At 41.0% G+C, this 15,650-nt stretch overlaps 1 protein-coding gene across 1 annotated transcript in view; it reads right to left on the reverse strand.

The window, feature by feature from the left end:
• Positions 1–15,650, reverse strand: part of cftr (CF transmembrane conductance regulator) — a 151,631-nt gene that overhangs the window by 96,115 nt on the left and 39,866 nt on the right. Inside the window, exons 4-5 of the mRNA XM_072267581.1 lie at positions 12,544–12,759; positions 2,210–2,299 (exon numbers count right to left, since the gene is read on the reverse strand). Of these exons, the coding sequence (XP_072123682.1) occupies positions 2,210–2,299; positions 12,544–12,759 (306 nt within the window). The remainder of the gene's footprint in view (positions 1–2,209; positions 2,300–12,543; positions 12,760–15,650) is intronic.

Below are 15,650 nucleotides of genomic sequence, written 5' to 3' on the forward strand. Positions count from 1 at the left end.
ATTTGCTCTCAATTAGTGTTTAATTAAAATTGTTATACCAGGACAGGGAGTTGCACAAGATTCACAACTAGAATTATTGTCATGAAATTTGCTTCAGTATTCACCATGGAAAAGGATCTTGGCAATTGTAGGGATGACTTACAGCAGACTGGAAAGCTTGAGCATATACACATTAAGAAAGAGGATGCGCTGAAGCTTTTGGAAAGCATCAAGTTGGATAAGTCTCCGAGACCAGATGAGATGTGCCCCAGGCTACTGTGGGAGATGAAGGAGGAGATTGCTGAGCCTCTGGCAATGATCTTTGCATCATCAATGGGGATGGGAGAGGTTCCGGAGGATTGGAGGGTTGCAGATGCTGTTCCCTTGTTCAAGAAAGGGAGTAGAGATAGCCCAGGAAATTATAGACCAGTGAGTCTTACTTTGGTGGTTGGTAAGTTGATGGAAAAGATCCTGAGAGGCAGGATTTATGAACATTTGAAGAGGCATAATATGATTAGGAATAGTCAGCATGGCTCTGTCAAAGGCAGGTCATGCCTTACCAGCATGATTAAATTTTTTGAGGATGTGACTAAACACATTGATGAAGGTAGAGCTATAGATGTAGTGTATATGGATTTCAGCAAGGCATTTGATAAGGTACCCCATGCAAGGCTTATGAGGAAGTAAGGTGGCATCGGATCCAAAGGGACCTTGCTTTGTGGATCCAGAACTGGCTTGCCTACAGAAGGCAAAGAGTGCTTGTAGACGGGTCATATTCTGCATGGAGGTTGGTGCCCAGTGGTGTGCCTCAAGGATCTGTTCTGGGACCCCTTCGCTAAGTGATTTTTACGAATGACCTGGATGAGGAAGTGGAGGGATGGGTTAGTAAATTTGCAGATGACACAAAGGCTGGGGATATTGTGGATAGTGTGGAAGGCTGTCAGAGGTTACAGTGGGACATTGATAGGATGCAAAACTGGGCTGAGAAGTGGCAGATGGAGTTCAGCCCGATAAGTGTGAGGTGGTTCATGTTGTTAGGTCAAATATGACAGCAGAATATATTGTTAACAGCCGGCTGGTGGCGTAGTGGCATCAGCGCTGGACTTCAGACCGAAGGCTCCCGTGTTCCAATCCAGCCGGCTCCCTTGCACACTTTCCAACCGTGCTGGGTTGAGCGTTGAGCTAGCAATTTGGCCTCGTAAAAATAAGAAAGCCTGCTTAAAAAAAAAACGCCGCCATGTTGGTGTCCCAATGATTCCATTTGGAGTTAGGGGCTTTCTTCTTCTTCTATATAGTATTAATAGTAAGACTCTTGGCAGTGTGGAGGATCAGAGGGATCTTGGGGTCCAAGTCCACAGGACACCCAAAGCTGCTGCACAGGTTGACTGTGTTGTTAAGAAGGCATACGGTGTATTGGCCTTCATCGACCATGGGATAGTGTTTAAGAGCCGAGAGGTAATGTTACATCTATATAGGACCCAGGTCAGACACCACTTGGAGTACTGTGCTCAGTTCTGGTCACCTCACTACAGGAAGGATGTAGAAATTATAAAAAAGGTACAGAGGAGATTTACAAGGATGTTGCCTGGATTGGGGAGCATGCCTTATGAGAATAGGTAGAGTGAACTCAGCCTTTTCTCCTTGGAGTGGCGAGGATGAGAGGTGACCTGATAGAGGTGTATAAGATGATGAGAGGCATTGATCGTGTGGATAGTCAGAGGCTTTTTCTCAGGGCTGAAATGGCTAACATGAAAGGGCACAGTTTTAAGGTGCTTGGAAGTAGGTACAGAGGAGATGTCAGGGGTAAGTTTTTTATGCAGAGAGTGGTGAGTGCATGGAATGGGTTGCCGGCAATGGTGGTGGAGACGGATACGATAGGGTCTTCTAAGAGACTCCTGAATAGGTACATGGAGCTTAGAAAAATAGAGAGCTATGAGTAACCCTAGGTAATTTCTAAAGTAAGTATATGTTTGGCACAGCATTGTGGGCCGAAGGGCCTGTATTGTGCTGTAGGTTTTCTATGTTTCTAAATTTAGGTGCACAATACCACTGCATGGACAATATGTATCGACATTACTTACTTCAGCTTGATTTCTTTGCCAAGTACGAAAGACAGTTCTATGTTGTTTTGACACTACATATTAAAACCGGAATAGCATTTTCATTTAAAATAGACTGATGAAAGACAAAATTTTTCCCTATACAATGAACTGTGCACAAATTTTTCTACCTCATCAAACTTGTTGAGGTTATTGGATAGAAGACTAACAAGTTGTCCAGTATCAATTTTATCAAGTACTCTGCTTGACATTTTTAAGATCTGTGAAGAAAAAGAAACAACATTTTAGCAAAGTAGGAATTAAGTCATAGTCAGTTTCATTATCACAGTTTAGTACATAGACTTAGGTGAGAAATATTGCTTAGTTTAATAAGTATTTTGAATCTTTACATTAAAAAATCATTTAGGAGGAGCGCTGTTCAGTAACATTAGACTATTGGTTGGACTGTTAGCTCCTAGCTTAATTTTCAAAGATAGAAACCTTTTAAATGCTTGGATGAGTTTTTCAGGAAACTGCATGACCTTTTACCTCCAATGCAAGTGTTGTCAAATTACTTGTGTACTGTATACCCAACATTTCACTTCCTGAGAGAAATAGTTTTATTTCCTGAAAGAAAGAAATAGCTTAATTTCCACTTGAAAAAAAATCAATGCTATTTGTTTACCTGCCCCTCCCAGGGCTTGTTCTTCTCCAATTAATAAATCACTCTTTCAAATTATGCTCTATCTAGTAATTCTGCACTTGGCACTGTGTGAGATAAAACTGTTTATCAAGGTCCACGTCATTCAGTTGTTTCAGATTCTGAAACACTTCAATCACATCACCTCTTGTGATATCTCTTTGTTAGTCACCAGAGAAGTTCAAGGTCTCAAAGTATACTGTTTGTATGCACAGGTGTAATTAAAAAAAACTGAATTGTGGCAGCATCATAGGCACATAGTTCTACAGTCCCGACAATGGAGTGGAAAGATGGCACAGCCTGTGTGGTGTGAATCAGTGATGATAGATGTTGCCTTCTTGAAGCAGCCCCTCCTGTAGATATTTCCAACTGTGGGTGGGATGTACCTGTGATGTATTAGGCAAAGTCCACTATTTCCTGGAGCTTCTTATCTACCTATGCATTCAAATTGTTGTTTCGGGTCATGATGCAGTCAGTCAGGGTTACTTCAGCACTACATCCGTAGAAATTTGTTAGAGTAAGCGGTGATAAGCTGAATCTCCTTAAACTCCTAAGAAAATAAACACTGGCATAAGACTAGAAGGCATAGGAGCAGAATTAGGCTATTCAGCCCATCAAATCTTCTCTGCCATTCAGCCCATCGTGTCTTCTCTGCCATTCAATCATGGATGATTCATTATCCCTCTCAACATCATTTTCCTGGCTTTTCTCCATAACCTTAGGCACCCTTACTAATCAAGAATCTATCAACCTCTTCTTTAAATATACTCAATGAATTGGCCTCCATGGCCATCTGTGGCAATGAATTACACAGATTCACCAACCTCTGGCTAAAGAAATCCCTCCTCATCCCTTCGATTTTGAAGCTGTGTCTTCTGGTCCTAGACCCCCCATTATAGGGAATATCCCCTCCATGCCCACTCTACCCTGGCCTTTCAATATTCAGTAGGTTTCAATGTGGTTCCCCCCTCATTCTTCTAAAGTCCAGTGAATACATTAAAAGCTCCTCATGCACTAACCCTTTCATACCCAGAATCATTTTCACGAACCTCCTCTGGACCCTCTCCAATGTCAACACATATTTTCTTCGATAAGGAGCCAAAACTGCTCACAATACTCCAGGTATGGTCTGGCCAATGCTTTGGAAAGTCTCAGCATTACATCCTTGATCTTCTATTCTGGTCTTCTGAAATGAATTTTTGCCTTCCATTTGCCTTCCTTAACACCGACTCAACCTGCAAGTTAACCTTCAGGGAATCCTGTATGAGGACTCCCAAGTCCATTTACACCTCTGATTTCTTAATTTTCTCTCTTTTTAGAAAATATTTTTCACCTTCATTCCTTCTACCAAAGTGTATGACCTGACACTTCCCTACACTATATTCCATCTGCCATTTCTTTACCCATTCGCCTAATCTAAGTCCTTTTGCACACTCCCTGCCTCCTCAATACTACCTGTCCCTCGATCTACTTTAGCATCATCTGTAACCTTGGCCACAAAGCCACCAATTTTGTTATCCACATCATTGACCCCTGCAGAATATTATTAGTCACTAGCAGCCAACCAGAGTAGTTCCCCTTTAGTCCCACTTTTCGTCTCCTGACAGTCAGCCAATTTTCTATCCTCTCTAGTATATTTTGTATAATATCATGGGCTCTTATCTTGTTAAGGAACCTCATTGCCTTATCAAAGACCTTCTGGAAATCCAAGTAAACACCATCCACTAACTCTTGTTTGTTTATCCTGCCTGTTATTTCCTCAAAGAATTCCAAAAGACCTGTCAGCTAAGATGTCCCCATAAGGAAACTACGCTGACTTTGGCCTACATTTATCATGTGCCTCCAAGTACCTCAAAATCTCATCATTAATAAAGGACTCCAACATCTTCCCTCTCTTCTTATAGTGTAGAGTAATATCTGTGATTTTCCTGTCCTCCAGAACCATTCCAGAATCTAGTGATTCCTGAAAGATCACTACCAATGCCTGCATAATTTCTTCAATTGTGGAGGCATTAGTAGTGAACTTTCAAAATCCTGGGGTGTAATCCATCTGGTTCAGGTAACTTATCTGCCTTCAGATCTTTCATCTTCCCAAGCATTTTCTCCTAAGTAATAGTAAATATTATCATTATCAACTAGTAGCACTTACGTCCACTGTGATAAAGTGCTTTGAGAAGTTGGTGATGAATCATATCAACTCCTGCCTGAGAAGCAACTTGGATCTGCTCCAATTTGCCTACCATCACAGGAGGTCAACATCAGATGCCATCTCAATGGCCCTTCACTCAACCTTGCAACAACTGGACAGCAAAGATTCATACATCAGGATGCTCTTTATCAACTACAGTTCAGCATTCAATACCAAAATACCCTTAAAACTAATTAATAAGCTTCAAGACCTAGGCCTAAGTACCTACTTATGCAACTGGATCCTCGATTTCCTCACTTGTTGACTCCAGATAGTTCAGATTGGCAACAACATCTCCTCCACAATCTCCATCAGCACAGGTGCTCCACAAGGATGCGTGCTTAGCCCCTTGCTCTATACATGGCTCAAATGCCATATTTACATTTGTGGACAATGCCACTGTCATTAACTGAATCAAATGTGGTGTTGAATCAGCATGTAGGAAGGAGATTGAAAATCTGGCTGAGTGGTACCACAACAGCAGCTTCTCACTTAATGTCAGCAAGATGAAGGAGCTGATTTTTAACTTAAGGAAGAGGAAAACAGTGATCCATGAGCCAGTCCTCTTCGGGAGATCAGAGCTGGAGAAGGTCAGCAACTTTAAATTTCTCAGTGTTATCATTTCAGAGGATCTGCCCTGGATCCAGCACGTAACCGTCATTATGAAGAAAGCACAGCAGTGCTTCTACTTTATTCCAAATTTGTGAAAATTGGCATGTTATCCCAAACTTTGACAAACTTCTACAGATGTGTGGTGGAAAGGATATCGACTGGCTGCATCACTGCCTGGTATGGAAACACCATTGCCCTTGAATGGAAATGTCTACAAAAAGTAATGGATACAGCCCAGTCCATCACAGGTAAAGCCTCCCCACCACTGAGCACATCTACATGGAGTGCTGTCACAAGAAAGCTTCTTGCTGTTGTCATCAAGATGAAGGTACAGAAACCACAGGACTCATATCACCAGGTTCCGGAACAGTTATTACCCCTCAACCATCAGGCTCTTGACCCAGAGGGGATGGCTTCACTCAATTTCACTTGCCCCATCACTGAACAGTTCCCACAACCTACTGTATGGACTCTCTTTCCAGGACCCCTCATTTCATGTTCTCGATATTTATTGCTTAATTTTTTTTTCTTTCTTTTTGTATTTGCACAGTTTGTTTATCCATCCTGTTGGGTGTGGTCTTTCATTGATTCTATTGTGTTTCTTGTATTTACTGTGTACACCTGCAAGAAAATGAATCTCAGATTGTATATGGTGACATAATTGCACTTTGATAATAAATTTACTTCGAACTTCCGCACCCTGACGTTCTTGAATTTCTGGCATACTCCTGGTGTTATCCACGGTGTGGACAGATCCAAAATATTTATTGAGTTCTTCTGCCATTTTTTGTCCATTTTTTCACTACCTCTCCAATGTAATTTTCCAGCAGTCCAATATTCACTCTTGCCTCTCTTTTACTCTTTATATATCTGAAAATAACTTTGGTATCCTCTTTTTATATTATTGGCTAGCTTACCTTCATATTTCAACTTTTCTCTCCTTATTGCTTTTATAGTTGCCTTCTGTTGGTTTTTTAAAAAAAAATTTGAATCCTCTAGCTTCCCACTAAGTTTTGCTGTATTGCATGCACTTTCTTTTGCTTTTATGCTGTCTTTGACTTCCTATGTCTGCTACTGTTGCCTCATCTTCACTTTAGAATACCTCTTCTTCTTTGGAAGGTATCTATCCTGCACCTTTCAAATTGCTCCCAGAAACTCCAGACATTGCTGTTCTGCCATCATCCCTGCTAGTGTCCCATTCCAATCAACTTAGGCCAGTTCCTCTCTTATACTTCTCTAGCTCCCTTTACTCCACTGTAATACTGATACATCTGATTTTAGCTTTTCCCTCTCAAACTGCTGTTTGAATTCTATTTTAGCATGCTTTCTTTAGAATTACTTTATACTTTATACTTTATTGTCGCCAAACAATTGATACTAGAACGCACAATCATCACAGCGATATTTGATTCCGCGCTTCCCACTCCCTGGATTACAAATATTAAATATTAAAAATAGTAAAAAATAGTAAATATTAAAATTTTAAATTATAAATCATAAATAGAAAATAGAAAAATGGAAAGTAAGGTATTGCAAAAAAAACCGAGAGGCAGGTCCGGATACTTGGAGGGTATGGCCCAGATCTGGGTCAGAATCCGTTCTGCAGTTTTATCACAGTTGGAAAGAAGCTGTTCCCAAATCTGGCCGTACGAGTCTTCAAGTTCCTGAGCCTTCTCCCGGAGGGAAGAGGGATGAAAAGTGTGTTGGCTGGGTGGGTCGTGTCACCGATTATCCTGGCAGCACTGCTTCGACAGCGTGCGGTGTAAAATGAGTCCAAGGATGGAAGATTGGTTTGTGTGACGTGCTCTGCAGTGTTCACGATCTTCTGCAGCTTCTTTGGTCTTGGACAGAACAGCTTCCATACCAGGTTGTAATGCACCCTAGAAGAATGCTTTCTACGGTGCATCCATAAAAATTAGTGAGAGTTTCAGGGGACAGGCCAAATTTTTTTAGTTTTATCAGGAAATAAAGGCGTTGGTGGGCCTTCTTGGCAGTGAACTCTGCTTGGTTGGACCAAGTCAGGTCATTTGTGATAGTGACCCCGAGGAACTTAAAGCTTTTGACCTGTTCCACTTGCGCAACACCGATGTAAATTGGGTCGTGCAGTCCGCTACTCCTTCTGAAGTCAACAACCAATTCCTTCATCTTGCTGACGTTGAGGGATAGGTTATTGTCTTCGCACCATGCCACCAGGTTCTTAATTTCCTCTCTGTACTCAAACTCATCATTACCTGAGATAGGCTCAGGACAGGTCACCAATATATTAATGCCTGGGAATTTAAAGCTGATAACTCTCTCCACCTCTGATATCCCAATGTAGATTGATGCATGTTTGTCCTCCTTCCCTGGCTGAATCCAGCAATCACTGGAAGATGGTTAATATTGTTTGTTGTTTAAGAAGAGAAGCAAGGGCAAGCCAGGAAACTACAGACCAGTAACCCTGATATCAGTGGTGGGAAGTCACTTAAGGGAATTCTGCGTGACAAGATTTATCAACAGAGTCTGATTAGGAGGAGTCAACTTGACTTTGCACATATTAAGCCACTCTTGAAGAATCTTTTAAAGTTTTTTTGAGGAATTAACTAAAAAGGTATATGAGGTTAGGCTATGGATGTTGTCTATTTTGACTTTAGAAAGGCCTTCAACAAAGTCTTACATTGCAGGCTGGTCTGGAAGATTAGGTCCCATAGATCCAGGGAGATCTGATTATGTGGATTCAAAATCTATTCAGAGAAAGGTGGTTGTTGAAGATTGTTTATTGGAATGGAGGTGGATACCTAGTGGTATGTGCAGGGGTCAGTGTAAGGACCCTTGTTATTTATTATTTATGTAAATGATTTGGAGTGTTGGTGCATGGCCGAGTGGTTAAGGCATCGGTCTAGTGATCTGAAGGTTGCTAGTTCGAGCCTCAGCTGAGGTAGTGTGTTGTGTCCTTGAGCAAGGCACTTAACCACACATTGCTCTGCGATGACACCGGTGCCAAGCTGTATTGGCCCTAGTGCCCTTCCCTTGGACAACATCGGTGGCGTGGAGACTTGCAGCATGGGTAACTGCCGGTCTTCCGTACAACCTTGCCCAGGCCTGTGCCCTGGAAACCTTCCAAGGCACAAATCCATGGTCTCATGAGACTAACGGATGCCTATAAAAAATGATTTGGATGCAAATTAACAAGGCTTCATCGTAAATTTGTGGATGGTATGAAATTGGGAGGTGTTGATAGCGAAGAAAGTTATTGTAGATTACAGGCAGACCTTGATCAGTTAGGAAGGTGGGCCAAAAGATAAGTGTGAGTTGATTTATTTTGGGAAGTGCTGGTTCCTTGGTGATTTATACAATAAAAATACTTTATACAATAAATTATAAAGTATTTGTCAATGACTCTATGACTCTTATGTTTCCAATGACATGTCTGGTTTACATAATTCCCTGCCAAACTAATCACTGCATCAAAAACAAGAAAGGGCATATAATAAATCAAAGGGATTAGTTAGGGTATGAAGGATTACGGGAAGAAAGCAGGAGATTGGGGCTGACAGGGAAATGGATCCCCCATGATGAAATGGCATAGCAGACTCGATCAGCCATATAGCCTAATTCTGCTCCTCTACCTTATGGTCTTCTAGTCTAAAAACTGGAATTTTTAAATAAAATCTCCAAATGCTTGCTCTTATAAGTGTATGGGGTTCAAAGAGATCCAGGGTCAGTCATGATGGAATGGTTGAGCAGACTCAATGGGCTGAATGGCCTACTTCTGCTCCTATGTCTTAAGGTATTATGGTCTTGTAGATTACTAGCAGGCCAGGCAGTATCCATGGAGAGAGAAACAAAGTTAATGTTTTCGGTCAATGTTTTTCATCAGAACTGGAAAAATGAGAAAATAAGCATGTTTTAATTTGCTGAGAGGGTTCGGGGTACAGAGGAAAGGAATATCTTAAAAAGGACAAAGTAAATCACTACTAGGTTAGATCCAACATTTAAGTTCAGCTATGTGTCATTTAGGATCTTATGGTTGTGCAGTAATTGTCCAGTCCAGGTGAAATATAAAAGCAGGGTACAGTCTACAAGGATTTTGTTGGGAACCTTTAATTTGATGCACAGGTGAATAATATGCATGCTCATTCACAGTTGAATGCTGGATAAGTGATGCATTTATAGTCACGGTATAACAACTGGTATCAGAGACCTAGAACTTCATGTTGTCAATGGAAGTTGAACTAACTTCTGAGGGTGTAATTGTCAAGAAGCAAGGTGCAAAGTAAGAGAAGCAGCAAACCAAAACTAAAACCAGGCATTAGCCTTGAGGTGATTCTATCAAGATGAAAGTGTGCCAGCTATGACAGGAAATCAAGTGCTACAAGGTTGAAGCATACAGTAGTGAAGTTGTGAAGATGAAAAGTGTTGGCTCTAACAGGTGGTTACAAAGAAGAGCACTGGTGTTCATGATCTCAGAAAATCCAGTCCAGTAACTTAGCATTAAGCATTAATGGCTGAAGGATGCCTCCTCATCTGATCAGGAGGCTGAATAGAATTTTTGTCACATCAGCAGTTTGCCTACCACATACTTGTTGGTGAAATAGTATTCCCTTTATTATTCCTGTCTCTCACTGTCAGGATTACCACACATATCGTCCATCATCACTTCTTTTTCCATCTGTTGCCTTCAAGCAAGCAGAGAGTAAGTGGACTCTCTTGCATAAGTTCTGCGAGGGCCGATTTTTGTTACTACAGTACATCCCTATGGTTCTGCTGCTGCTAATGTTGGTTCTGTTGACTACCTTGGCTCTTTTCTGAAGTCCAAAGTAACATAGCCTCTCTCCCAGTCCTGCTAAAATATTAACTCCGTTCCTCTGTCCACAGGTATCGCCTGACTCACTAAGCATTTCCAATATTTTCTGATTTGCACTGAACTGGATTCAATGCTAACCTTTAAGAAGCTGTGGTTAGGATTGGGGTATTGCACCCAGATCTAATCACTATGCATTAGGAAGGGAGTAAGGGTTCCTACAGAGGAGATCAAGAAGAACTTTGTGAGACTTGTTGCAGTGCAGAAGGATCTCAGCTACAATGTGAGACTAAAAAACAATGAAAGTTCAGAGGAGATTTATCCTGAGGTGCCAAAGATCATAACAGGGATTCAAGTATTGTAAAATATATCATTGATAGATAGTTCAATACTAGGGAGATAAAATTACAGTAAAAGATAAAATGAAAATGTAAGGAGGACCTTTTCAGTATGGTTATAATGTGGAATGCATTGCTTATGAGTGGAGGAAAGTGAATCATTTAGAATTTGGGCAGACTCTTGAAGAAATTAATTAGCTTACTGTGAACTTGATGGGTCTCCTGAAATCTTTCTGTACTATAAGATTCTATGATTCCATGAACCAGTGTTCCAAAGTACAACTTAAACATTTCATGCCAACAAAGTTTCAAAGTAGCTTCTCAACACAAGTATTTCACAAAAATAGTTATAAAAAAACTATAAGAATTCAATACTTGTTGTCTTAATTCCCCCTTGCATTATCAGCCCTCTGAAAGTTGTATTAATTTCACTGATGTTCCCTTTACTGAGGGGAAACCCATGGACTCACAGTTCAATTCCTTTGAAGACTGTAACCCTGCCTTAGGGTCTGGAGGCTTGCATGCCTTCATGACCTGGGGAGATATGTTACCTGGAGCCAGGGCTTTATGCTTTGGCTCTTGGTCAGGTCACCCATGCCAAACAGGTCAAAGGGTAGAGGCCAAACTAAGAGTGGTCCACCAGTCCTCCAGGTTCCGGGGTACAGCTCAGCATTAACAACCCCGACTGGCAAAACGAAATTGCTACGAAAACGGCAATGATGGATCCTCCTACATCTGAGTTTGATGGTTTTCCTGAGACTCCACCTGGGACTTGTGTGACTGACAGTTGTGAAAACCAAGAGGAAGCTACTGATATGATGTTTGCTGTTGTGTGCTGGGGCAGCAGGGTGAGGGAAGCAGACACCAACAGAATCAACAAACTCATTCATAAGGCCAGTGATGTTGTGGGGATGGAACTGTACTCTCTGATGGTGGTGTCTGAAAAGAGGATGCTGTCCAAGTTGCATGCCATCTTGGACAATGTCTCCCATCCAGTACATAATGTACTGGTTGGGCACAGGAGTACATTCAGCCAGAGACTCATTCCACCGAGATGCAACACTGAGCGTCATAGGAAATCATTCCTGCCTGTGGCCATCAAACTTTACAACTCCTCCCTTGGAGAGTCAGACACCCTGAGCCAATAGGTTGGCCCTGGACTTATTTCCTGGCATAATTTACATATTACTAATTAATTATTTATGGTGCAACTGTAACGAAAACCAATTTCCCTCGGGATCAATAAAGTATGACTATGACTATGACTGTGACTATGACTAAAGCCCAGAACACCACCAGTGATGGAGGACCTTCACCTTCACTACCCTAATGGGCAGTAAGTACAGTTACATTGAAAAATGCATGATAATTTTCTAATTGACAGGTCAGCTCTCCCAAGTGCAATGCAGGCTTGAGACTAAGATGTTGGAGTTAAATGTGGAAGTCAGTGGGCTACAGCCAGCTTCTCTGTCGACATTACCATCCCATGCAGACATGCTTACTGATATTCAGTCACTTGTCTCCCCTGCAGCCATGTTGTCAACTGGAACAGCAACAGGCCTTTCACCCATCAGGCCTGTACTAACCATCAAGCACCTATTCACCCTGTTCCTACTTTATTCTCCCCATGTTCCTCACCGCCCTCTGTCCTCTCCCTCCATCCAATCTAAGAATCTACTCATCATCATTACACCAGAGATGATCCGTACGGTCGCAGGAAAATACGTAAAGTCCGCACATTAGCTCGGGATTGAACCTGGGTCACTGGAGGAGTGAGGCTGCAGCTTTGTTAGCTGTGTCACTGTACCACCCACCAGTGTGCCGAAACCTCCACTTCCATCTCACAAATGAAGCTACCTCGTAATCCTGATTAAACTTATAACCATAAAATGTAATATAGTTACCTTTTTATAAGTTAAGCTGAACAATGCTATTCTCATCTGCATTCCCAAATGCTGGAGACCAAACACCGCAGGATGTAGAAAGAGGGTCCTCACAACGAATAGCAGGCAAAGTCCCAAGGCTAGATAATATGCTATTTCACGCTCATAGGTGTTCTTCTTGTTATATGATGCTATTATGCGTCCAAGACAAAGGGGCTGCACAGCTTTAGTGAATTCCTGTTGAAATCAATCGGAAAATTTTACTAATCACATTCATCTTTATTGTTATCCAACAGAGGAGGCATGCAATCCAACCATCTCGTTTAATAGATTATAAAAATGCAGGGATAAGAACTAGATAAGAATAAATAGCAGGGCCACTGCAAGGTACAACTCACCTGTAGGTGTAACCTGTGAACACAAGAGAGACTGGAATGGAGAGGAAAGATGATATGATTGACAATGGCAGAGTGGGAGAGTGGAGTTGGGGAGGTGAAAGTAATTATAATAATTCATTTATAAAGCACTTTTCACACAAATAACATAATTCAAAGTGTTTTACAATGGGATTAAGTGCAAACATGAAAATAAAAGACAAAATTGTATCAGTTAAAAGCAAGGATAAATAAATAGGTTTTGAGCTGGTGTTTAAGAGTGTCAACTGAGACTGCATCCCTTAGAGTTTTAGGTATTGAGTTCCATAGTTCATGAGCATAGCTCAGAAAAACTGAGCTGCCAATTGTTTTTTTGAGCAAGATTATTTTAATTTAAGGGACCAGCAGAAGAAGTGCTGAGAGCTGGAGCAAGATTATAAAATGAAAGCGATTCTGTGATGTACTCTGATCCCGACCACTGAGAGCTTTAAAAACAAGTAAGAGAGCTTTAAAATCAGTCTTAGTAGATACAGGAAGCCAATGCAGAGTTGTTAGGACAGGAGTAATATGTTCTCTCAATCTGGTTTTGGTTAAAAGTTTTCCAGCAACGTTTTGATTGAGTTGACATTTGTCAATACATTGCTTTGGATGGCCAGTAAAAAATGTATTACGGTAATCTAGTCAATTTGATATAAAGGCAAAAATTGGTTTTTCAGCATCATTACATGAAAGAAATGAACTATTTCTCAAGTGTAGAAATTCCACTCTGATCACATTCTCTATGTGGGATTTAAATTAAATTCTGAATCAAGGATAACACCCTGGCTTGTTACTTCTGTTACTTCTAATTTTACAAGAGGAGGCACGATCCCAAGTTTATCAAGCAGCTCATCATTTTTGGCTTTGGGACTAACTAAAAGTATTTCAGTTTTATCTTAATTTAGTTTTTGGAAACTATTGCTCCTGCATTTGTCTATTGCAGCCATACCAGAAGTCAGAGAAGATAGGGTATTATCGTCACCAGGCTCAACCAAGATATACAATTGTGTTTCATTTGCATATCTACGAAAATCAATTTTATGCCTCTAATGATATCTCCTAACGGGGGCATGAATAAGGAGAAGAGTAGGGGACCAAGACAGCTTCCTGGAGCAACACCAAAAGGTACATTGTATCTCTTAGAAACATGGTTTCCAAGACAGACAGAAAATATTTCTCTCTAAGATATATGACCAAAAATAATTAAGAGTGCTACCAGTTCTCAAGGTGATTTAGTCAATGTGTCGAAGGCAAAACGTAGATCAAAAGAATTAATGACAAAGATAGACGAAATTATAAAGGATGAATACAGGACTGAAGGCGTTACAGATTATTTGAATGTGTGCAGTATACAGAATAAGGTGGATGAACTTGCAGTACAAGTTGTAGATCGGCAGGTATGATGTTGTAGGGATCACTGTATCACGACTGAAAGAAGATTTTAGGTGGGAACTCAATGTTCAATGATACACATTGTGTCTAGAGGACAGGCAGGAAGGCAGAGGGGGAAATGTTGCTCTGATGGTAAAAAATGAAACCAAATATTTAGAAAGAGGTGATATAGGGCCTGAAGATGTTGAATCATTACGGATAAAGCTAAGGAACTGCGAGGGTAAAAAAAAAACCCTGATGGGAGTTGTATACAGACACCCAAAAAGTAGTAAGGATGTGGTCTACAAATCACAATGGGAGATAGAAAATGCATGCCATAGGGCAATGTTACAATAGTCATGGAAGACCTCAATGTGTAGATAGATTGGGAAAATTGTGTTGGTGCTGGTTTACAGGAGGGGGAATTTCTATATTGCCTACAAGATGGATTTTTAGAGCAGTTTGTGGTTAAGCCCACTTGGGGATCAGCTATTCTCGACTGGGTGTTGTGCAATGATCCAGAACTGATTAGAGATCTTAAGGTAAAAGAACCTTCAGGGAAGTGTGATCATAATGTGATCAAATTCACCCTGAAATTTGAGAAGGAGATGCTAAAGACAGATGTATTAGTATTACAGCAGAGTAAAGGGAATTCCAGAGGCATTAGAGAGGAGTTGACCAGAATTGACTGGAAAAGAACACTGGCAGAACAGAAAGCTGAGAGCAGATATTGGACCACTGGAAAATGATGTGCTGGGACAATGAAATGGCGGATAAACTGACTAAGTATTTTGCGTCAGTCTTCACTGTAGAAGACATTAGCAATATGGCGGAATTTCCAGGTGTCAGTGGTCATGAGGTGTGTGAAGTTACCATTAGTAGGGAGAAGGTTCTTGGGGAAACTAAAAGATCTGAAGATAGATAAGTCACCTGGACCAGATGGTGTACACCCCAAGGTTCTGAAAGGGGTGGCTAAAGAGAATGTGGAGGCATTAGTAATGAACTTTCAAGAATCAGTAGATTCTGGAATGGTTCTGGAAGTCTGGAAAATTGTAAATGTCACTCCACTCTTCAAGACGGGAGAAATGAACAAGAAAGGAAACTATAGGCCAGTTAGTCTGACAGTGGTTGGGAAGATGTTGGAGTCGATTATTAAGAATGAGGTCTCAAGATACTTGGAGGCACATGAAAAAATAGCCTGTAGTCAGCATGGTTTCTTCAAGGGAAAATCTTGCCTGACTAATCTGTTGGAATTCTTTGAAGAAATAACATGCAGGGAAGAAAAAGGAGATTCGGTTGATGTTGTGTGTTTGGATTTTCAGAAAACCTTTGACAAAGTGCCAC

Source organism: Mobula birostris, chromosome 9 (assembly GCF_030028105.1).
Source record: "Mobula birostris isolate sMobBir1 chromosome 9, sMobBir1.hap1, whole genome shotgun sequence".
Classification (NCBI taxonomy): domain Eukaryota; kingdom Metazoa; phylum Chordata; class Chondrichthyes; order Myliobatiformes; family Myliobatidae; genus Mobula; species Mobula birostris.